At 34.8% G+C, this 24153-nt stretch overlaps 1 protein-coding gene across 1 annotated transcript in view; it reads left to right on the forward strand.

Moving 5' to 3' along the window:
- The window catches only part of Dach2 (dachshund family transcription factor 2), a 564525-nt gene that overhangs the window by 127089 nt on the left and 413283 nt on the right, over positions 1–24153 (forward strand). Inside the window, exon 2 of the mRNA XM_038316535.1 lies at positions 16253–16291. Within this exon, the coding sequence (XP_038172463.1) occupies positions 16253–16291 (39 nt within the window). The remainder of the gene's footprint in view (positions 1–16252; positions 16292–24153) is intronic.

A 24153-nucleotide genomic window follows, 5' to 3' on the forward strand; every position in this document is an offset into this window, starting at 1 on the left:
TCTGGTACTACTGCTGTGATTCTATCCTGTTCTATTTTATTTATTAATTCTTTTAGTTCCAGCACCAAAGATTATTAGAACAGGATAAAAATTTCTTTTCTATTAAAATTTTGTAAAGGCAAGGATGATTTAAATAATAAAATCAAGGCTTTCAACATCTTTGAATTTTTTCTTTCTATTCACTAAATGTTCTCTAATTTGTATCTAAAGAATTTAAGTTCTATTTTGTGTGTCATGGCTATTGATTTTTTTCATTTTCATTTCTCTGATTGTGATGGGTAAATGGGGAATGTGAGGTAATAAGGACATGCAATTTGCGAACATAGCCAAAATGTATTGTTTCCTGCTACAAATGCACCTTCAGAAATAACTGGGTGGTCTTTCATTGCCACTTGATGTGATTTTTTTTAGGGAGGGTATTCACAGATACAAAGACATTCCTTAAGATGTGATCACTATAAGACCAATAGCCTCACAAGTAAGCAGAGTAAAAGACTAAGACTCTCATATTGGATTGCAACAATAGGCAAGAAGAAAAAAAAGAAGGCCTAGTTGCCTTGGAGAAATGAGGAGGCCCTCTGAAATCCCTTGATTTTCAGTGTGAAGACTGCTATAATTTAAAACTGTGTGGAAGAGAAATAATGCAATGCTAAGGGAGTCAAAGAAAGTAGTAAGGGTACAGAGACACAGGAAAGACATAATGTGATGGGTAGGACAGATCTATAAGACATATCTGGAGATTAATACAGTTATCTCTAATAACACTGATTTAAATTCATACCATGAACAGGGAGAGAGGTTCTTTTTCTCTTCTTATTGTTCTTTCAATTAAAAAGGGATTCTTTCAAAATTTAGTTGAATTAAAAGATTAAATGATGGGAGAAATTTTCACCAAAATATTACAAGGTGACTTTTGGGGAATCTTTAGGAAAAATGCATGGCTTGTGGCATTTAGAGGGAAATGATGTACATTGGAGGTAATGTTATGCACAGAGCTATTTTTGAATAAAGAAATACTTATACATTATTTGAGAAGGAGTAAGTGATAAAGTTAAGTAAGTGATAAAGAGAAAGAGGTAGATATGCAAAGAAACAGTATAAAAAACTTCCACAAAGGAGAAAAACTGTAGTGGTGTAGACAAATAGAAGGACAAGAGGAAATTACTGTCAGTCTTCAGACCTACTCATTTAGTACTAAATAATAACTTCGAAAAAGCTGTATCTAAATCTTTGGATAAGCTTCCTGGATACCCATGTAGTACTGGAAATTTTGTTTGGAGCCTTGATGGTGAATGTAATGATGATTTTACTAAAACATTAAAGTTGATACCTAAAATAGAACACAATATTTATTGATGCTAACCAATAGGAAATTATATCTCATTTGATTGGGATCAAGTGATAAAAGCAAACATAAAATTTTAAACTAGCAAAAGATATTATTTAGAACATGTTTGAGATATCATAAAACAAAAAATTAAAAAATGGAAGGAACACAATATTTAGCAGAGATAATTTTAGTTTAACTAAATTTTCAAATCCCAAATTTTTAACACTGTAAAGAAATTTTAGTGTTCAGTTAGGATATTGCAAATTTAAATCTGATAATAGTCAAATAACTTGTATCAATATGTGGGGAATAATACAAACAAAGTAAGACTAAGTTTAAAATTTTAGTAAAATATATACATACAAGTCAAATTATTGAACCGAAGTTGTATTTATGTATTTAGAACATATATAAAAATTGAAGAAAATAAATAACATAATTACATTATAACTTAAAAATAAAGAATTATTATAAAAATACTATTTTATTTCATTTAAGCCTCAAGAGAGAACCTGGAACTAGTAAGGTTTCATTTTAAAAGTTTTTTTGAAATCAATATAATTACTTCAATGTCTTACTTTTCAGCACATAATTTCTAAAGACTTTTATATTGCCCATAATATTTGGACTGATCTTGTTATCTACAGGGTATTTTAGTATTTAGGTTTTGCTCTTTGTAATGAATGTCAGCCTATTGATTACAATAAGCCTATAAAGTGCCCTAGAGTTACACAAAAAGTACCCACCTAACAGAGAGTATGTAGATAGAATTAAGGCTTTGTGCTTATTTTTTTTAAAGTGACCAGTGTTAAAATTAATACATTATTTTAAATTTTATTGATTTTAAAACTGATTTTATTATTGTAAAATGGTGCAACAATTACTCATGTAATTCCCAGAAACTTTCACATCTCATGAAATGTTTATTTTAGCCAATCTTTCACTATACTATATTTACTTATGTGTGCATGTTTTTGTACTAGACATTAAAAGGAGATATTTATTAATTATGGCTCATGTTTTTCTGTTGTTTGCACTTAAATGATAAGAGCCAATAAACATTCACATGTTAAGGTAATATTGAAAATATTAAAACATGAAACTGCATGAATTCTTCTGTCATTTTACTTTTGTCTGAGGAGGTTGAAATGGTTAAAAGACAGCAATTGACACTAGGTAATTATTCTAATTCTTGGTATTTCTTTATTAGAATTTTTCAATCAGAAAGTTCAAAAAAAGCTAATTGTCTTGGAGAGAAGTGAAATCAATAGTAGTTTGAAAAAAATTAGCCTTATCTTCACCTACATGTGTGCTTTTAAAAAAAGACTTAGAATTCTACAGGGCATATGATGAGATTACAACATATAAATGATTCCATTTACATTATTATGTCAAGATATTGTATATAAACATATATATGCTTATACAAAGTGTTAACTTTATATATGGTACAATATATTGTATTGGGATATATCACACACATATATTCACATAATGTATATATTTGCATATATATATATTTAGCTTGAATGTAGCATTTGAAAGAAAGGATAAGATTGAGCTCAACACTACATGTTATGAACTGTGAAAGCCGGATAGAAATCTGAGTTTCTGTAACTTTTAAAGAGTAAAGTCTGAAGAACATCTCATTAATAATAGCATGAACCCAATTCAATATACATATGGAGAGAGGATATCAATCTTTTTTCTTACAGTATAGATGTTGTGAAAGAGATACACACATTTCACAAGAGGAGAAACCTGCCAAAACACATATTTGATTTTCTTAGATTTTCAAGCTCATATTTCTGTTGCACACAAAGAGAATAAAGCTCTGCCATTTACTTGGTTATGTAAAAACATATGAGTTGTTTTGGTTAGTGTTTTTTGAAAGATAGAAAGGCTATGCTTCTTAGCTGAATATTACTAGCAGATATTGCAGTAACTGTTTATATATTAGAAGGAGAAGAATATGCCTCAGGAGTGTTAATTCCTGTCAAATGTTAATGGTCTCCCAGAGGAATTTTAAGTTGGTGTAACAAATTTTAGATAAGTTGCTGATAATTTATGTTAAGGTAATTGACATATTTTGTGGTTAAAGAGGTCAGTTCATCTAGCTTGGCTTTACAACTAAACATGCTGGGATCTACAGACAGGAAACCATTTTATATTTTGTCCCTTCTTTATTAGGTATTTGTCCCTTTTGATATACTAATTCAAGGTTCTATGCCTTGTTAAACATCCTTATTCTTAATATTGTTGTACGTTGTTAAAGTGGATTTGTAACATGATTTCATGAACTTAGAATATGTCATTTCTTGGAAATAAAATCACATGAATAAAATTATCCTTGTTCCATTCTTTACTTTGTTTCCATGGTATGTTTTCAGTTATATTAATGCTAGCTTTAAATTTTGATTGAAGTTGTTCTTTCTTTTTGCTTCTATCTTAAGTTGCCTGAGACAACCTCATCAACCATCTCCTCACCATCATATAGCTTTTCAAGCCATTCTCGGTATCCTGTTAGTTTTTCTACCTAAAACATTATTCTCTTTCAGTCTTTGTTTTTCAAAGTTTAACTTTCAATATCCAAATCAAACTTTCACTTATCCAACAAAGTTTCATTAACCACTCTAGGTAAAGATGATAGCCTTCGTCAGTAAATTCTTAAAGAATTTCTTTTATTTCCCTCATGTATTCAATATTATAACATATCTTTGAGGCCATACTGTACATGTTACAATCATGTAACAGTTACTACCTCTGTTTCTATCTCATTCTAGGTTATAATATTCTTGAGAGTAGACACTGTGTTTGAAGATATTTACCTTCTTCATAGTCCATAGCAGTAGACATTTGAACACAGTAACTATTTCTAAAGTAAATATTGACTCAAGAAACAGCTGTGAAAGCATGAAGTCTTTATTGTATCAGTATGTAAACTGTGGCTTACCAATTATAAGTACATTTGAAGAGTTTTTCCTCAATTTTAAGGAAGTTTATTCTCTTCAAAACTTAAAATTGCAGTTTACTAAAGAGAGAATCAAGATAAATATTATTTCAGTCTTATTCACTTAGAAGTAAAAGACCACCAGATCAGTTTAAAAGCCTATCAGACTAAAATTTTATGTTGACTTCCCTGTCTGAGGAGTGCATGGGGGTGGGGTGCAGGGAAGGTGGGGGGATAGGAGGAAGGGAGTGAGTGGGAACTGGGATTAATATGTAAAATAAGAAAAGACTGTTTTAAAAAATAAATAGAAAGAATGAAAAAAAAAGACTCTAAAGACTCCACAAAAATTTCAATGATTACTGAAACTCACACATGTAAAATATTACAGTTCCATTATCTAATGATCAGGAATTTTTTTAACTGTAAAATAATGAACCAAGAAGATGGCACTATTTAGATATGAAAATGTTAAACTATAAACTAGCTATATCTAGTTTCTGAAAAGGTACTGGTGTCTATTCTTTTAATTGGTAAGCAATATACATTTTACTTTACCTTTAAATAGTAGTTAGTGTGTTCCTTGTAAAGGATTAAGTCAGGGGATGAGCATAAAGAATTTGACAGACTTTCAAAACAGTAATCCTTTTTATTCCTACTCTGCCTCCAAGCAATACATTAAGCACATCTCCAGTTCAAGATTCTTTTGCTCTGACCCTGCTTGATTGTCTTTATCTGAAGCTTGACTAACCCAGGTAGGATTACCAGAATGATTAATTGGCTAATGAACTTATTCTCTTAGAAATAACTTAGCCAAGTTTTGCTTATACAACTATCAGCTTTTCATGTCTAACTTAAGCCTCATTAGACAAATAAGCCAAATGTGAGATAACGATTTTATAATGAAATATCTATTTGTTCATCAGTAATCAGTATATATTATTCTTTTAAATGAATTTAGTCCTAAAATATTAGATAAAATTTGATTGCAAATAATATTCATTCTTTTTGCAAAGCATCATGGCTCCTATACAAACCATGTATCACAATAACTGATGGAAGTACTGCATAGCAAAAATAGATACTTAACATGTTATGAATATAAATTTGAATATTATACAGTGATGATCTTAAATAAGTCAAAAGCAAGGGATCTCAACCTGTGGGTCATGACCACTTTGGGTCACATATCAGATACCCTACATATCGGGTTTGTAACAATAACAAAATTAGAGTAATAAGGTAGCATTTAAATAATTTTATGGTTTGATGATACCACAACATGAAGAACTGTATTTTTTTGAGACAGTGTTTCTCTGTGTATCTCTGGCTGTCCTGGAACTCACTCTGTAGATGAGACTGGCCTCGAACTCACAGAGATCTGCATGCCTCTGCCTCCCTGAGTGTTGGAATTAAAGGCATGCGCCACCACCGCCCTGTTGTACAACTGTATTAAAGCTGTCACAGCATTAAAAAGGTTGAGAACCACTGGTTTAACATGTTCCTCTAAGCCAAAAATATTAGCTTCATTTGACAGATGTTTCTGAGGATTACTACATGGCAACATCTGATGTTAATTTAATCATCAAATTCAAAGTTAAGTTTAGCTCTATAGTCTTCCTAGAGATACTGTAATATTTACAAAGAAGGCCAGTTATCTATTGTCTCAGTTTAATATCAAATCATCCACCTTAAGTTTAACTAAATGTTAATAAAGCAGCATTTGTACCCAATGTTTTACAAATGTTTAAAAAAAATCTAAAACAACTGAATAGCTTTAAGTTAGCTGCTACAGAGCAAGATTTTGATGTGCATGAATGAAGTTATGAATCAAGAATGAAGAAAATCCTCTGTAAGCTTCAAAGGATGGAAATACATTAATATGATCTGATTTCCAAAAAAGATTTTTAATATATATTTCTAATAAATGTGTCTTCTATCAATAATGGTGATTGGTACGGGAAGAAATTGCTTCATCTATACTTTATTTCTTTACTATATTATTTTCTAAATAACTAATTGAGATATTGTGTCATAAACACAAGTTACAGGACTAAGAGATCATAAGAAGTTGCAAATTTAAGTAGTTCTTCCAAAATCTAAGTTTATGGTCAGTTAATAACTGTCTCCTTTTTCAAAGCATATGGAATATTTTTATTGCGATTTCAATATATAATTATTACTTCAATTCAATTTTAGGACTTTTGTGAGTGTCATAAAATTCTTTTTCTATCATGTTCTGGTTTGCTTCTCTGCTGATGTGATTTAAAAAAAAAAACAACCAAAACAACTCATGCGAGGAAATAGTTGGTTTGACTTGCAGATTAGATTCTTCCATTGAAGGATATTAAAGCAGGAACTAGGAGCAGGAATGTGGATATAGAACTGAAACAGGGAGCACAGAGAGGCACTTCTTACTTATTTGCTTAGCTGGTTTTCTCAGCTATTGTTTTTGTTGTACATCCCAGCACCAGCTGCCCATGGATGGCACTGTGTAGAGTGGCCTGCTCATTCATAGATCCAACCTACTCCCCTATTTTCCAACCTCATGTTCTCTTTTTTTAAAGTAACTCATAGAGTCCATTTTGTATTCCCCACATATTCATGGACATGGGGCCAGCCACTGGAGCATAGTCATCTTACCAGGGGCCACAGCATTAAAAAAATACTGGCTTTCCCTCCCTCCAAAACTATCATCTATCTGTCTACAGATTGTCAGTTAGGGATGGGGATTAATGAACCTGTCCTCCTTGGATGCTAGAATGTTGACTGTCTTTGTCTTATGTAGGTAACCACAGATGCTGGGAGCTGATGAGGTCCACATTCCTGTTATGTTCAGAAGATACTCATTTGCTCCTGTACTTCCTGCCCTCTGACTTTTACAATTTTTTCACTTCCCCTGCAATGATGGCCTGCACCTTGGAGGGAGGTGCTATAGATACCACATTTGTGACCAAGTACTGTAGTAACACTCTTTGTAGTTTGACCAGACTTGTAAGTTTCGTCATTAACCACTGTTCACAGATCAAAGAAGTTTCTCTGATGAGATTTGAGAGCTCTACTAATCATGGATACAGAGCTTTAAATGTTTTAGAAGGAAGTTTGTGATTTTTTAACAGAAAATAGCAGTAGGTTTATTACTGGGACTTGTGAATTTCTCAACGAAATACTTACAGAGTCGGGTAAGTGGTTTTTCCTGTGGAACAGGCTTTTTGCCCAACCAGTAAGTGATTAATTATCCCCATAATATCGGTGCCACTATTGTGCCTATTAACATACCTCACCATACCAGCCATCATTGTACTTCTTAGGGTTTACTGCCTAGGGTTTACTGTTGATGTATTTTTACACCAATTACCTACATAATACCTCTAAGTACTATGAAAGCTAGTAGGCAGATGGAAGCTTTTTGTTCAGTAACAACTGGGTTTCTGCATGTGCTCTGACCAATATGTATGGTGTTTTCATCAATAGAATACTGTCATCAAGTGGTGGTGGGCAACAAAGAGCATGGCAATAGCCTTTATTGTTTAAGGTGTGTCTCCAGGATAACTGTGATTAGCAGCACAAAGGGAGGTATTACACACCTATCTCTAAGCATTTATTTGTCATCCTATGACTTCTGGGAAGGCATAATCTTCTGTGTGTGCTACCTCATATCACCTGTCTGTCTGTCTCTCTGTCTATCCAATCTATCGCCCTCTTATCTATATTTATATACATATCTGTATCTATACATTAGTATTAGTTATATTTTCCCCATCCTGCTTATACTCTACCCTGAATCCCTCTCTCCAATTTCCAACCTCAGGTTCTAGTGAGGGGGAAGGTTGAGTTTTTAACTAAACTCATATTTTCCATTTTCATCTTTGGCAATGGCTTTATATGCTATTTTCCTGCATTATTAAATGTAATTCTGTGGTCTAAGTATCAGGCTTAAAGAATGAGAATTTCAGTTCTCTGAGAATTCTGTGAAACTCAGTCCAATTATAATTACCCATTTCACAGCAATGGGTGACTTTAATTTTGTTGAGCTTTGAATTCCAAACCCCAAACATGGAAGAATAAACATATGAAAATTTATTTATCAATATGGTACATTGTAAAAATGTTCTCAATTGCAATTGAAAGCATCCTGTTCATTATTATTACCTTTTTTTTCTGGCTGGCCTTCTAGAGTTTTATAATTACTGTCTCAATGAAGTGTAGCAATGATGATAGTTGGAGATGTACATTTTTATCTCCACTAAATGGTAGGGGACCTTAATTTTGTAAAGTGTTTGTGTGTGTGTATGATATATATATATATATATATATATATATATATATATATATATAAGTATTTTGTTTGGGAAGGAGTTTTTTGAAGTCGGGATTTCATGTAGGATAGCACTGAACTCACAGTAACTAAAGCTCTCTTGAAGTCTTGATCCTGTTGCTTGCACCCATGACCACAGGCATGGACCATCATATCCTTCCTGGTATAGGTTTCCAAAGAATATAATTAAATGCGTATTTGTACCATGAAAATAAATTTTTGTGGATTTCAGGTCTTTATTCATGACTTTAATTTCATTGCTCAATTCAGACATGTAGAAGTACAAAAAATTGAAAGTTTCAGTAAAATATGATGAATTGGGGGGTATTAAATATTCAGGACATCTTCAAGTAATCTAGGTGATTTTCTTTTTATTGCACATTATTCTACACTGAGATGGCCATATTAGTAGCATCATATGTTTAATCAATTGTTTTAACATTTTGATTATTTTTAATATTAAGAATCTACAAAGATTATAGTACATGGCCAGTTCCAGCACTATCTCCACTATTGATTGGTTGGAGTCTTTGCTGGGGTATCCTTGGGAATTTCCCTGGCATGAGGCTTCTCCCTAGCCCTTTGTCATATCCTCAAACCACCACCTCCACCCATCCTGATCAACCTGTTCCTTCAAGTTCCTAACCTTCCCTACCCCCATCCTACCCCCAGTTTATCTAGGAGATCTTTTCTATTTCTCCTACCAAGGGAAATCCATACATCCCTCTCTGGACCTTCTGTTATCTAGCCTCTCTGGGGCTATGGATTGTAGGTTGGTTATCCTTTACTTTACTCATAATATCTACTGATGAGTGAGTACATACCATGTTTGTCTTTCTGGGTTTGGGTTACCTCACTCAGAATGATTTTTTTAATTCCCTCCAATTGTCTGAAAATTTCACGAGGTCATTGATTTTTACAGCTAAATAATACTCAATTGTTTAAATATACATTTTCCTTATGCACTCTTATTTTGAGGGGCATCTGAGTTGTTGTTAGGTTCTTACTATTATGAATAATACTGCTATGAACATAATTGAGCATGTATCTTTGTTGTATGATGGAACATCCCTTGGGTATATCCCAGAATTGGTATAGCTGGGTCTTGAAGTAGATTGGTTCTCAATTTTCGGAGAAACTGCCATATTGATTTCCAAAGTGTCTGTACAAGTTTGCATTCCCACCAGCAATGTAGGAGTGTTCTCCTTACTCTACATCCTCTCCAACATAGGCTCTCATCAGTGATTTTTGATCTTATCCATTCTGACAGGTGTAAGGTGGTATCTCCATGTCATTTTGATTTACGTTCCCCTGATGACTACACAATTCTTTATGTGTATTTTGAACATTTGAGTTTCGTCTGTTGAGAATTCTCTGTTTAGATCTGTACCCCCATTTTTGAATTGGATTGTTTGGTATTTTGATGTCTAGTTTTTGAGTTCTTTATATATTTTGGAGATCATTCCTCTCTCTGATGTGGGGTTTGTGAAGGAAGATCTTTTCCCATTCAGTAGGCTGTCTTTTCACCTTATTGACAATGTCCTTAGCCTTACACAAGCTTTTCAGTTTCAGGCTGTCCCATTTATTAATTGTCAGTCACAGTGTCTCTGCTACTGATGTTATATTCAGGAAGTATTCTCCCGTATCAAGGTATTCAAGGCTAGTTCCCACTTTCTCTTCTATCATATTCATTGTGACTGGATTTATGTTGAGGTCTTTGATCAAAACTGGGCTTGAGTTTGGTGCAGGGTGATAGACAGGAATCTATTGTCATTCTTCTACATGCTAACCTCCAGTTATGCCAGCACCATTTGCTGAAGATGCTTTTCTCCCATTATATAATCTTGGCTTGACAGATGGGGAATGTGACTGAGCCCCACATTGGAGCACTGGACTGAGCTCCCAAGGTCCTGATGAGGAGCAGAAGGAGTGAGAACATGAGGGAGAAAGTCAGGAACGAGAGGGGTGCATTCACTCATGGAGACGGTGGGACAGAACTAATGGGAGATCACCAACTCCAGTTGGAATGGGACTGATGGATCATGCGACCAAACCCGTCTCTCTGAATGTGGCCAACAGCGGGGGCTGACTGAGAAGCAAAGGACAATGGCTCTGGGCTCTGATTCTTCTGCATGGACGGGCTCTGTGGGAGCCTTCTCAGCTTGGTCGATCACCTTCCTGGACCTGGGGGGAGTTGGGAGGACCTTGGTCTTAGCATAGAGTGGGGAACCCTGATGGCTCCTTGGCCTTGAGAGGGAGGGAGGGGAGGTATGGGTGGAGGGGAGGGGAGGGAAGGGGGAAAAGGAGGGGAGGGAAGGGGGAGGAGGAGGGGAAGGAGGGGGGAGGAGGAGGGAAGGAGATGGAAATTTTTTAAATATAAAAAAAGTAAACCATGAGGAAAAAAAAATCAGGAGTTTATAGGTGTGTGAATTTATGTAGGTGGAGACCGCTTGTTCATTTCCCGACCACCCAGACCCAAAATAATCACACAGAAACTGTATTATTGCAACACTTCTTGGCCTATTAGCTCACATTTCTTACTGGCTAGCTCTTATATATACATTAACCCATTTCTATTAATCTGTGTATCGCCACGTGGTTGTGGCCTAGTGGTAAGGTTTCATTTGGCATAGGGCGTTTTTCTTCTGTGGAGGCTACATGACTTCTCAATGATTCCACCTGCTTTCTCCTTCTCTATCTGCTTGGAACTCCCGTGTTGTCCTACTCTGTGCTGCAATAGGCCTAGAGCAGCTTCTTTATTAATCAGTGATATTCACAGCATACAGAGGGGAATCCCACATCAATTTTATATCTGGGTCTTCTACTTGATTTCATTGATTCACCTGTCTGTTTTTATACCATTACCAAGTTGTTTTTATTACTATAGCTCTACAACAGAACTTGAAGTCAGGGATGGTGATGCCTCCAGAAGTTCCTTAATTGTACTGTCTTGTTTTAGCTATCCTGGATTTTTTTGTTTTTCAATATGAAGTTGAGTATTGTTCTTTCAAGATCTGTGAACAATTGACATAGCCATCTAATCAGATTGATGACTACCCTAATTGCCATCACAGAGCCTTTATCCAGTAACCAGTGGAAGCAGATGCACAGATCCATAGGCAAGCACTATTCCAAGCTCCAGGAGTACTCCTGAAGAAAGGAAGGGGGGATGTACGAGCTGTGTGTGTGTGGGAGGGGGGTGAATGTGTGTATGTGTGTCAAGGTCATGATGGAGGAACCCACAGAGACAGCTGGCCTGAACTTGTGGGAGCACATGGACTCTGGACCAACAGTTAGGCAGCTTGCATGGGACTGACCTAGTCCCTTTGCAGGTGTGTAACAGTTGTGTAGCTTGTTCTCTTTGTAAGGCTTCTAAAAGTGAGAGCAGGAACTATCCTGAGAGCTTTGTTGGATTTTGGGAACTTGTTCCCCATGATGGATTATTTTGACCAGACTTTATTCAGGGGGTCCTGCTTGGTTCTACCTCAACTTGATGTACCATGCTATCTATGTTCAAGCCCATGGGAGGCCTCTACCTTTCTGAATGAAGATAGAGGAAGAATGAGTGGATAGGGAGGGGGGTAGATGTGAGTTGGGGGAGAGAATGGGATTAAAGGAGGGAGAGGAAACTGTGGCTGGCATGCAAAATAAAGGAAAAATGTTAATAATAAAATGAATCTGCAATGAATTATTTGATATCACAATAGGAGAAAATTAATGTGATGTATGAAGGCACATGTGTATTTTCATAGCACTTGAGTATAGTCATAGAGATCAAACGTTATGCTGCATAGCGTAATCCTGCTTAAAAATAAAAGGGAACAAATTCAGAAGCATAGAAACTAAGTTTTATTTATAGTTAAAAGTAATATTTTGTAAGTCAAAATTCAGATTATATAAATCAAATATTATTTAGAATGATAAAAGTAATAAAAAGACCTTTTGCACTTGTGAGTTCTATATGTATTGATTCAATTAACAATGGGTTAAAATATTTGGGAAAACTTGTGTATCCATATTAACCATGTACAACTTTTCCATTATTGTTTCTTAAATAAAATAGCACAGCATCTCTTTAGGTAGCATTTTTGTATTATGTATTTTAAGTTACCCAGATATGATTTAATATATACCAGAGGATTCTTACATATATTATATTCAAGGGTTTCTTGAGGCAGGGTTTTCTCTGTAGTTTTGGAGCCTGACCTGGAACCAGCTCTTGTAGACAAGGCTAGCCTTGAACTCATAGAGATCTGCCTGCCTCTGCCTCCTGAGTTCTGGTATTAAAGGCCCACACCACCACTGCCTGGCACAAATGCAATTTTTAAGAAAATTGAGCGTTTCCAGATTTTGATTTTTGGATATTCTGAAATGAGTCCTTTGGAACTACTGAAGCATGGTTAGATATATGATTTAATTTGTAGACCTTACATACTTAGCACTGTAACTAGTCTTAGACTTTACTATAAAATATATCTTTCATATTGAACAAATGAAGAAATTTCAATTGGAAGAAAAATCCCAATTTTAGTTAATTAATGAAAGAATAGAACTATGAATTTATATATATTTAGTAGCTAGAAATACCACAGTTTTTATAAAATTAATTAATTTCATAATCTTGCCATAAACCCTCCATGATAGGAAACTTTGTTTTGAACACAAAAGAGCAAAGGATCATTGAATATATGGAGAAAAGTTTCATGAGCCACGTTTTTAGGGTGAATTCTGCTATGATTACAGCCGTAGCAGGTTCCAAAGTTCCAGGGTAAGGACGTGAGGATTAGAAATGTTAGGTAGGAGGAACAGAGATAAGAAAGAAACACAGAGACATAGGACAGTATTGGGAGGGCAACTCAGTGTCTCCTGCATAATGAGTTCTGAGTTCACCCGTGTTTAAATTTTTACACATTTTTACACCCCAATATAAAAAGGGAGAAGAAGGCAAAAGACTGCTTTAACATGATACAAGGACAACCAGAACAGTTACTTGCTCCAATACTTGAGACATCAAACCATTAATTCCTGAGAAAAGTATTTGATGCTTGGGGAAGTGAAAACACCCTAGACTAGGCATCCTGCAGGCAGTCACTCCCTAAGTCAAACCTTCCATTTCTCTTTCAAAAGGAGCAGAAGTATGCTTGAATTCTCTGACCTTTCGTTAGGGTGAAGTGGATCTACCTCTATGGGCCATTTTAATGTCCAAAACATCAAGTAACCACATGCTAGGTCAGGATATCTTGTTTTGTAGCCACTCCTGATGTTAACAACTTTGAAAGAGGAAAACTATCCTCAACCTCTCTAACCTTAAGACGATGGGATAGGCTCACATTTTTGACTCTCCACAGAAAACCCCCAAATGATGTGGGATTTCCCTCTGTATGCTGTGATTACCATTAATGAATAAAGAAACTGCCTTGGCCTGTTGATAGGACAGAATAGGGTAGGCGGGGAAAACTAAATGGCATGCTGGGAGAAAGGAGGCAGAATCAGGGAGAATCCATGTAGCCCTGCCAGAGACAAACACCGGAACTTTAGCCGGTAAGCCACAGCCACATGGTGATACACAGATTAATAGAAATTGGTTAAATTTACCTGTAAAAGTTAGCCAATCAGAAGCTAGAGCTAATGGGCCAAGCAGTGATTTAAATGATATGGTGGTTTCTATGTAATTAGTATGGTTCTAAGCAGCTGAGAACCAACAATTGGCCCTCCCACAATGTCCAAATCTGAAAGTGATAGCTTGCATATTTGGTTAAGGAAATGTACAGTACTACTTATTTGGTACTTATTAGTCTATTCTGTTTAAGAGAATATTCCTTCAAAAACTGATGCGTGAACTGTAGAACAAAATAAAATAGGTCCCTGACAGTGAAGTGATAGAATAGAAAAATAGATTAAAAAGGCTACATAGCCTTTCATTTCTCCTACACACTCACTCTTGTAACCCTAGATACATGTTTGCATTTTCCATTTATTTATTTATTTATTTATTTATTTATTTATTTATTTACCACCTGACAGATTTTTGAAACAAGGAAGCAGTTTTGGAAAAACAAAACAAACAAATAAAAAGAAACAAACACTGGAAGGTATTAAATAGCGCAGTCATCAGAACAAAAATGTGGCAACATAAACATGGTTTCTTTTTTTGAGATTGTATTTCTCTCTTCTCTTTTCTCTCACCAAACCTCCAATATACCCATTCCCTCCCTCCTTCACAACCTATTGATTCCATATAATGCTACTTGTGTGTTTTCAAGACTGACCATTTGGCACTGGACAACAAATTGATATGCTATTCCCAGGGGAGGGGCACGTCTTCCACTCCTAGCATTCCACAGTTACTTGTGTGCAACCAAAGATTTTTAGTGTGCAATATAGATGACACTTGCAAAGGTTAAAAAGTTCTTATACACCTTCTGGAAGATTCATGGCAGCTCTAACCTGGCAGGTCCTCTCATGTGGGTGACAGACAGCTATCCCATGCAGAGAGAGCTTAGGGATAGAGTTTATTTAATGGGTAAGGGGATAATGGAGTGAACAGATAGATAGAGAGAGAGGGAGAGGGAGAGAGAGAGAGACAGAGAGACAGAGACAGACAGAGACAGAGAGAGACAGAGACAGAGAGGAGAGAAGTGGGGGATGTGAGAGGCAGTAGTTACCTCTTCAGAAGAGGGTTGGAAAGAGAGAGAGAGAGGGAGGAGAGAAGGTGAGAGATCAGCTTGCCTTGGTGGGAAGGAGGTGGAGGATTGTGGGTGGGCAGAGCTTATCTCTTAAAGGGACAGAGTACCCAGGTGACAGGGAACGTCAAGAAAATGATAACATACCTCAAAGACTTATTTAGCTATCAGTTTAGTTTTTGTATTAAAGGTTTGGGAAACAGTAGGGATTAATATGCAAATGGAAGCAAGGTTTGTTTTCTTAGTGAAACTTAGTATGTAAGTTTTATTGATTTCCGCATGTTTAGTTTCATCTGTATGAATGTATATATGAGTATGTATGTACGCATGCACATGTGTGTGTGTGTTTGTGTGTGCATGAATGCCACCCTTGTGTGTATGAGGTAAAGAGTTCAGTCTTGCTCCAGAAATAAGTATATAAATAGTGATACTATTAATGGCTCCATGTTTAGAAAATAAGTGAAATCTTGATATTGGCTTTCTTTCATTTTCTTGTTGTCCGTATAAAAATAAGAAAAAGTATAAGCCCCCCCCCCCCAAATGTTGGAATACCCAATGGGATGGGAAGGAAATCTCTTTAGAGAAAGGGAAAAGACATATTGCTGAATCTTTGGGGGGAATTTTTATGACCCGGGGCCATTTTCTTTAGTAGAAATCTGTAACTTTATTCCCTTGCTTTCAAACAGAGGAAAGCCCTAAGCCATGTGATATTTCACATTATTTATATCCTATGGGAATTAGACCAGGAATGCAACAACATTATCTATATATGTAAAGCATTATCTATTAGCAGTTCAGGTTTACTACCTTCTTCGTGCTCTTCCCGTCTAGTGTTTCATTGTGTGTCACCTATCAACATTTTATGCACAATTTAAGATTCTTTTTTTGGTGTAATATAATAGCTATCTAACTAAAACTCTTAATTAACCAGTTTTATTTACTTTTTTTTTTTTTTTGCTATACTCTCCTTTTAGAAGGAAGAGGCAAATGACAAGAAAACAAGCTGTTAACAGGTATTTATTTATTTATTTATTTATTTATTTATTTAAAAGTTAACTCCCTGGGAATGTCCTGGAGCCTTTATAGATTCAGCCCAATTTCCATAACCTTGTTCTCTACGTTATACTTGCTAATAAAGGAAAGGGAAACTATTTAAAAAATTTAGCATCAAACACTAACTTTTGATTAATCTTTAGTGATAAGAGAAAAATCTGAATGGCTAATTAGAACTGATCTATTCATATGAAGTGTCATGTTAATTGGGGTTTCTATGGTGATCATTTGTACTTATTAATTGGGACTGGATCATGGGATCACACAAAAGAGTGATAGCTTGCAGACAAAGTAAGCAATTCCCTTCCTGGTACTGAAAATGAGAAATTAGAGAAAAGCTACAAGTTCGTGGAGATTGAGTTAGAGTCAGTGACATAAAAACTGTGACACTTGTTAAAATAATTGGAATATAATTGAAATGTCTACCTAGATTTTGGCTGCGGAATTCTCAGGAAGGTACATTCACTTTTACAGGGCAGCACACATTATTATGTGTGCTACAGCAATAGTAAATAACCCGAATTGTTCTGTTAAGCATGAGACTATGCTTGTGTGCTTAGTAGTCCTTAAGTACTTAAAATACTTTCCCTTCTGAGAATAAATTTAATTTCAAAGAAGACATCTGAAATTTCCTAAAATTGTTATGAAAATTTTACCTAAGTTGAAATCATCTCTTGCATGCTATCCTGAATCTCATCTGTTCTACATTCTTAATGTAGAAGAGAGCAATAATGACAAAGGAAGGCAGCCTGTGAATTTAAAGTGTTTTGATATTGCCTGGCAGTGATGTTCCATCTTTATTTCCATGTGCTCTGCTCAAGTGAATCCTCTTTTTCTGATGATATTTTTCCTCCTTCTATGCTGGCTCCATGTTTTCAATATGTATTCTGCAAGAGAAACATAGAACATTGAGGGAGATGCAGACCACACTGTATTATGTACCCTACATTTTGAATGTAGAAAATGGAAATCACTTTCTTTATGTTTCTAGTATTTAGTACTTTTTGCACTAAAAATTATCCTTACATATCATGCACATGAAATAATACCCAAATGACCTGAAGCAGTGAATGTACCTCCCTAATTGCCAAACTTTCTATTTGACTATGACATCATTGCAGAACAGGCTAGTATCATGTAAACATTGAAAATGAATAATATCAACTGAACAAAATGTAGTGAGTTTTACAATTAGATTTGGTTCTCGAAGGTACTTACTGTATATGACTGGGATTTAACTTAGGCATGGAAATCACTTTCATTTTTATTTTGTCAGTAAAAAAGCGTTCAAATTATACCAAACTTTCTTAATTTAATTAATGATATTTTATAACTATACCAACTTATTTCTGGGTTATTGAATTTTTTGCGTATTTGTGATAAAATTTTACATTTACTCAACTATGAGAAAAACCATGAAGTACTTTTTGAAAGTCTAATGTGTTGAGTCAGTCACATAAAGTACAGAGAAATCAAGAGGGGGGGGTTCATAAATCATAAGGCTTTTGGAGGCAGGTCTAGAAAAGGGAAAAACCATAAACATTGGAGAATAATGAGGTCTAGTGTGAACTAGAAAATATACAATTCTACCAATGGTGGTGGATACTATTCTCCTCAGCATTCTACCGGGTAGTACTACATACAGGCTTTCATTGTTAAGGCTTTACTTCTTAAGAGATGATAGGTATCTATACTTTTATTTGAAAATTTCCAACTATTCAAAGCTGCTAACAAGATGAATAAAAACGAGAAAACAATATAGGATGTTACCCCATGGGTTTTTCTAACTGTTCTCTAATTATAAGTCTTTGATTACTCCACCTACTAAAAGAAATCATAGTTATATACATACCTCAAACTTTTGATAACAGAAAATTGATGTAACGTAAATATGTAAGTGAAGAGTTTGCCATATTTTGGTACTCAGAATGGTAGCTATGCAATGAGATTTTCACTACATTAAAATAACCAATATAGTTTTCCTTCAAGTAGTTTGTAAATTAAAATAAAGTTACAACTTTCTTACGTTCATGTTAGTAAATCATTTGTACTATGTAGTAGTTTGATATCACCATTTCTACATGAGAATATTTAAGCTTTTGTTACATCACCTAACATAATTAAGGTTTTTATTTGAGACCCATTTGTTTTTATTTAATGGAAAGACAGGCAAAAGTAGAACATAAGCTGTTTCACTGAAAATTGGCTTCCCTTTAAATAAATGCCCAATTCCATCTAGTAAAGTAGCTTTATTTTACAAATGGTAAAATTAAGAAATGAAAGAAATTCATGTAATTAACACAACAACACTCTTCATTTGAACTCTTGCTTGGCATTGAAAAAGAAAAAAACAATTAGTCCTCTGAGATTTAATTTAAATGGAACTGACTGCTCTGAGGCTTTGCTTGTTTGTCTGTCCTGCACTAGACCTTAACACATGATCCCACTGTGTGCTGGTGCTTTCAACGTCTGTCTACTTCTCTCATTACTTGTCATCCAAACTCATATTTGTTTTAAAAGGAAACAGTTAACTTCCAATCACTCTAGAACAAAACAAAACAAAACAAATCAAAACAACAACAAAAAAAACCGAAGAACAAAAGCCTCAAATTAGCCCACTGGTATATCTACTTTTCCAGCACTTATTGTCTACATTAAACATCTCCAATCAAGATAGTAAATTAACATTTTTTCACTTCCCATGAGAATTTTACAAAGCAGAAAGAGGAAGGGTAGAATGGACAATTTAAAGTCATAAATGCACAGCATAATCTCGTTTGTTGATTAAATAAGTGAAGATAAAAAACAGTCACATATGAAAGAGAAGAAATTATTGGATGTTAAGGTCAACATATAGGAGAATATACAACTAATTATTGATTATCTAAATTTGTATCAAGCATCAAACCAATGGACTACACATAACATGCTGCATGTTAGGAATTAAATATATTTAAATAAACCATTAGTTAACTGAATAAAACTGTAAACTAATGTTTTAACACCTTTAATATAAATAAGACGATTCATAACAAATGTTTGGAAAGTAATTCATTCTTCTTGTGCGAGTTCATCAGTTCAGCCTACCAGTTCTGGAAGTAGGTGATACTATAATTGTTATTTTCCAGTGATGATACTGAAGCACAGAAAATGGTATATAACTTGTCTGAAAACAATCAACTCATATTTATGAGACCCAGTATTTAAATGGTGTAGATTTTTAAAGTAAATACGCTTTTGATCTATATATTTTATGACCCGTGAATTTTGAAATCAGACTAATTACAACAACATTGTATCTATATGTATATCTATATGATTATACATATATAACCATGTTTATGACCTACAGAAAATGGTATCTCTATTCAGAAGTCAGTTTTTGTGATATTACTTTAATTTTGTAAAATTAACAAGCATAATTTTAACACAGTTCATTCAAATAGGACAGGAAAATGAGAAATACTAATTAAGAGCTCAGATTTTTGAAAAATTCAAATTTGTTAAGCATTAATAATATAACGATAAATCTTTTTTTCTATTCTTTATCAGAGTCAACACTGTTTTAGAGTTTATATGTGTCACTACTTTGAATTTTAAAATAATATTGATATTTATGCATATACAATATTCTGTGGATGGTGGAGAAAATATGAGCTAAAATCTGAGTGTTCTAAGGGCCAAGGCAGTGGTATTGTACCACCTTGAGTCTATCTTCAGGTTTTCCTTCTGTGAAACATTATATTATAAAAGCTGAAATAGAATGATATGCTATCATTTGATATGACTCTGCTTTCTTGCATGTTTTCAACTGTTGAAATGATTACTCAAATATGTTTGAATCTGACAATGATTTTTAGAGAACACATGTAGAATGCTCAGTAAATTAATTCATTATTTCTGTATACATAGATAAACTAGTAATTGCATTTTGCATTCTGGAAAGACTTGATTAGAACAATCTGCATCCTTACCCTGAGAATTAGTGCAGAACTATCAAGGCTTCCTAAATTCAGTGTGCTAGGGAAAAAAAAAAAAACATCCATTTGAAAATTGTCTTATATGGTAAGAGGCTGAACTAGCAAAAAAGAAAGTTAAAATTGATTTTATTTAAACCCCCAGAATTGGAAATGTAAGACAAAGTGCATATGATTCTCAATGACCTCATTGTCCAAATGTGACAAGAATTCCAGAGAATCCTCTTGAGTGTATTTACTCACTTTGGCTTCTTTGTCATCTGACTGAAGGACTCAGATTTAAGAACTTTCACACTATTTTTACTAATCAGTACCCTCTGTTTTCAGGTAAATTCTTTTTTAAAAAGCACTATTTTGTTTGTTATATCACTTGAACTAATTTAATAAAAAGAACTGTTGCCAGATGAATCCAGACTATTTTTTCTCAGGTCTTCCCTATACTATGCATGGTGACATATGCATATTATCCAACTCTTAAAATAAGCAGTAGATCAATTAAAACATGACATATTGCAAAAGTGTGAAGTGATCGACCAAGCTGAGTCCAGTGCTCCAATGTGGGGCTCAGTCACCTTCCCCATCTGTCGCCAGCTGGAGGTTCCCTCACGGTCCTGACTTTCTTTCTCATGTTCTCTCTCCTTCTGCTCCTCATCAGGACCTTGGGAGCTCAGTCCGGTGCTCCAAGGTGGGGCTCTGTCATTTTCTTCATCTATCGTCAGGTGGAGGTTCTATGGTGATATGCAAGAAATTCATCAGTATGGCTATAGGAACTGGCCTTTTCAGGCTCCCTCTCCTCAGCTGCCCAAGGAACTAACTGGGGGCGTCTCCCTGGAAACCTGGGAACCCCTCTAGGGTCAAGTCTCTTGACAACCCTCAGGTAGCTCCTTAAATTCAGATATATGCTTCCCTGCTCTCATATCCACCCTTCCTATATCCCAAGCACCCCATTCCTCCGAGCTCCCCCCGCTCTCCCCTTCACACTTTTCTCTCCCCATCTTCCCTTGGCCCAGTCTTGCCCAACCCTCAAGTTCCCAATTTTGCCTGGCGATCGTGTCTACTTCCAATATCCAGGAGGATTACTATATCTTTTTTGGGAGTTCACCTTCTTATTATCTTCTCAAGGATCCCAAACTTATAGGCTCGATGTCCTTTAATCATGGCTAGAAACCTTCCTGGACCTGGGGGGAGTTGGGAGGACCTTGGTCTTAGCATAGAGTGGGGAACCCTGATGGCTCCTTGGCCTTGAGAGGGAGGGAGGGGAGGTATGGGTGGAGGGGAGGGGAGGGAAGGGGGAGAAGGAGGGGAGAGAAAGGGGAGAAGGAGGGGAGGGAGGGGGGAGGAGGAGGGAAGGAGATGGAAATTTTTAAAAAAAAAAAAAAAAAACCATAAAAAAAAAAAAAAAAAAAAAGAAAGGTACCGAGCCATGTGGCTAACATAGACTAGAATAATGGGCTAACATTAAGTTATAAGTGCTACTACAAAGCCTGAACTAATGGGCCAATCAATTTTATAACTTACGCAGACTCTCTGTGTGATTTTCTTTGGGGCTAACTGGCTGTAGAACCAGGTAGGACAGAAACCCCCACAAGCAGGCCCTTATGTTACAAATGGCAGTACCATCAAAGGGATGGAAATGCCACCATCAATAAGTGATTAATAAAATACCCTACATTTGGATTTAAAAAAAAAAAAAGTGTGAAGTGAGATTTAAAGCCATACATCAGACAATATTCAATATTCAATATTTCATTTATTTAAAAGCTTTTTAACTAGGTTGTAACGACTATTAAGAAAAATAAACATTCATTTTAAAATATATGGTTACTCATATTTGTTATAATAAACAGAAAATCTAAACTTCATTGTGTTGTATTTGAGATATTGATTATTTTATTTACAAAACCAACTGCAATCATCATATGGCATTCATATTTGTAAGTCTAAAAAATCTTTGACAAACATTTATTCTCTTCTTTACCACAAAACTTCAAAATCAAAGACACTCCTGTCTCTAACAGTAACTTAAAAAATGCCTACTTTGCTACAGATAGCATTGAGAGAATAATACTTTAATATTAGCATTCAAAACCTTATTTTACTAGTATTAAAAACCCAGTCTGAACCTTCAGGAAGTCATTTACAAGTTGTTTCCTTGGGATTACCTACATTCTTGTCCACTTTGACCTTGTAATTTTGCTCACAGTTGGAAATGTAATGCAGAGTGACTCAGATAATGTTGTTTACACAGACTTTAAGTGGAGTGACATTATAGTCAAGCAAGTGTCACCTCACCTAAAGTGAAGGAAGACTTAATTACCATAATCCTGTGAATACTAAAATTTCTTTGCCATGTGTAGCATAATAATGTAGTGTTCTGTGTGGTACAGTTAGCAATGCAAAGGGAAAAGGCACATTAGGTCTCAGACTATGTGTCTTTAATAGTGAAGAGAATTGAAATTGTAGAAAGAGAATAGAATTTTGAAGTAGGATTCTTGTCTGAATGTTCAGGTGAAATTTTTCTTTTGTTCAAACCCTGAAGAGTTGCCTAGTGACATGTAAATGAAAAGACTGCTAAAATATCCATAAATCTAGACACCAGTGAGTAGGGTGACAGACCATGAATTTCCTGGAGGGTGCAGGGTAGCGTTAACTAAATGACTAAGACAGGATAAAGAGGAAAGGCTGATAACCACGTATTATTGTGCAATGGGGAACATATCATTAATTTACAAAGAGAGTGGTGACATTTTCTTAAATTGTATAGATCTATTCTTAAAAGTTTGTCAGTGTAACTAATTAGTTGCTAAAGTGGAGCTGATTCTAAGACTCAGTATGAAAGCATTTGGAAAGGCAGGACATTGTCCATAAATTGGTATGGTGTGTAATACATCTTGATGAATGGTGCTAAATAGTGTTAAGAAATGGGACTATTATGCCAAAATGGCTGTTCATTGGTTTGTAGTCCTTGAAGGAATTACGTTCCATGGCAACGTGGCCTAAAGTCCTGCAGATAAACATGAAGTGCCTCAAGGACATGTCTTGTTTTTTGTCTTTGTTAACACTGAGTTTTCAACACAAGAAATTCACCATGAATCTTTTCTAGTGCATTTGAACTATAATGCTGTTACTATAGATTGTTACTTGGGATTAATTGTTTTTAAGTCATTCAGTTGTTTGGAAGAAGGAAAGTATAAAATGATTCAGCAGTAAAATATAAAAGATTTAAAGATCTTTAGAAAGCTGATAGGTTAAAAATGTGTATTTCAATCAATGAGTCATGCTACTGATCTGTTATTGATTATTCACAAATCAAAATACTAGATAATCTGATATGTACCATGTTTCAATTTTTTTTAATGGAAAACTATAAATACAAGAATAATATTGAATCATGTTAATATCAACCTTGTTTTACAATTGGGGAAACTTAAGCCTTTGAAAGTATTAATATAAAATGGCTATATGTTATATTTCAATATATAAGTAAAATTATTTTTTATTTTCATTTAGATAGTTTCATTTCATTTGCAGTTTGATTTTCGTTATATAGCTTTAGCTAACCAGCATTTTACTGTAAAACAGTAGGCCAATAGATCTGAATTCTCAGGTTGCTTTAAAACAATTGAACTTAAATTATAATGTTTATTTTGAGTTCACACTCAGTTATATATTGATTTATATAACATTGTAAGTATTAAAAAATACGTTTTTGGAATTTTTGATCATGAGATACTTGTCAATAAAACAGCCGGTGTGTGCAAAATATTGTGGCAGCAGCTATGGTGGTGTTCACTTCTAAAGCCCATACTCGAGATGCTGAGATAGGAGGATTGCAACAAGTTCTA

This window comes from Arvicola amphibius, chromosome X (genome assembly GCF_903992535.2).
Source record: "Arvicola amphibius chromosome X, mArvAmp1.2, whole genome shotgun sequence".
In the NCBI taxonomy this organism is placed as follows: domain Eukaryota; kingdom Metazoa; phylum Chordata; class Mammalia; order Rodentia; family Cricetidae; genus Arvicola; species Arvicola amphibius.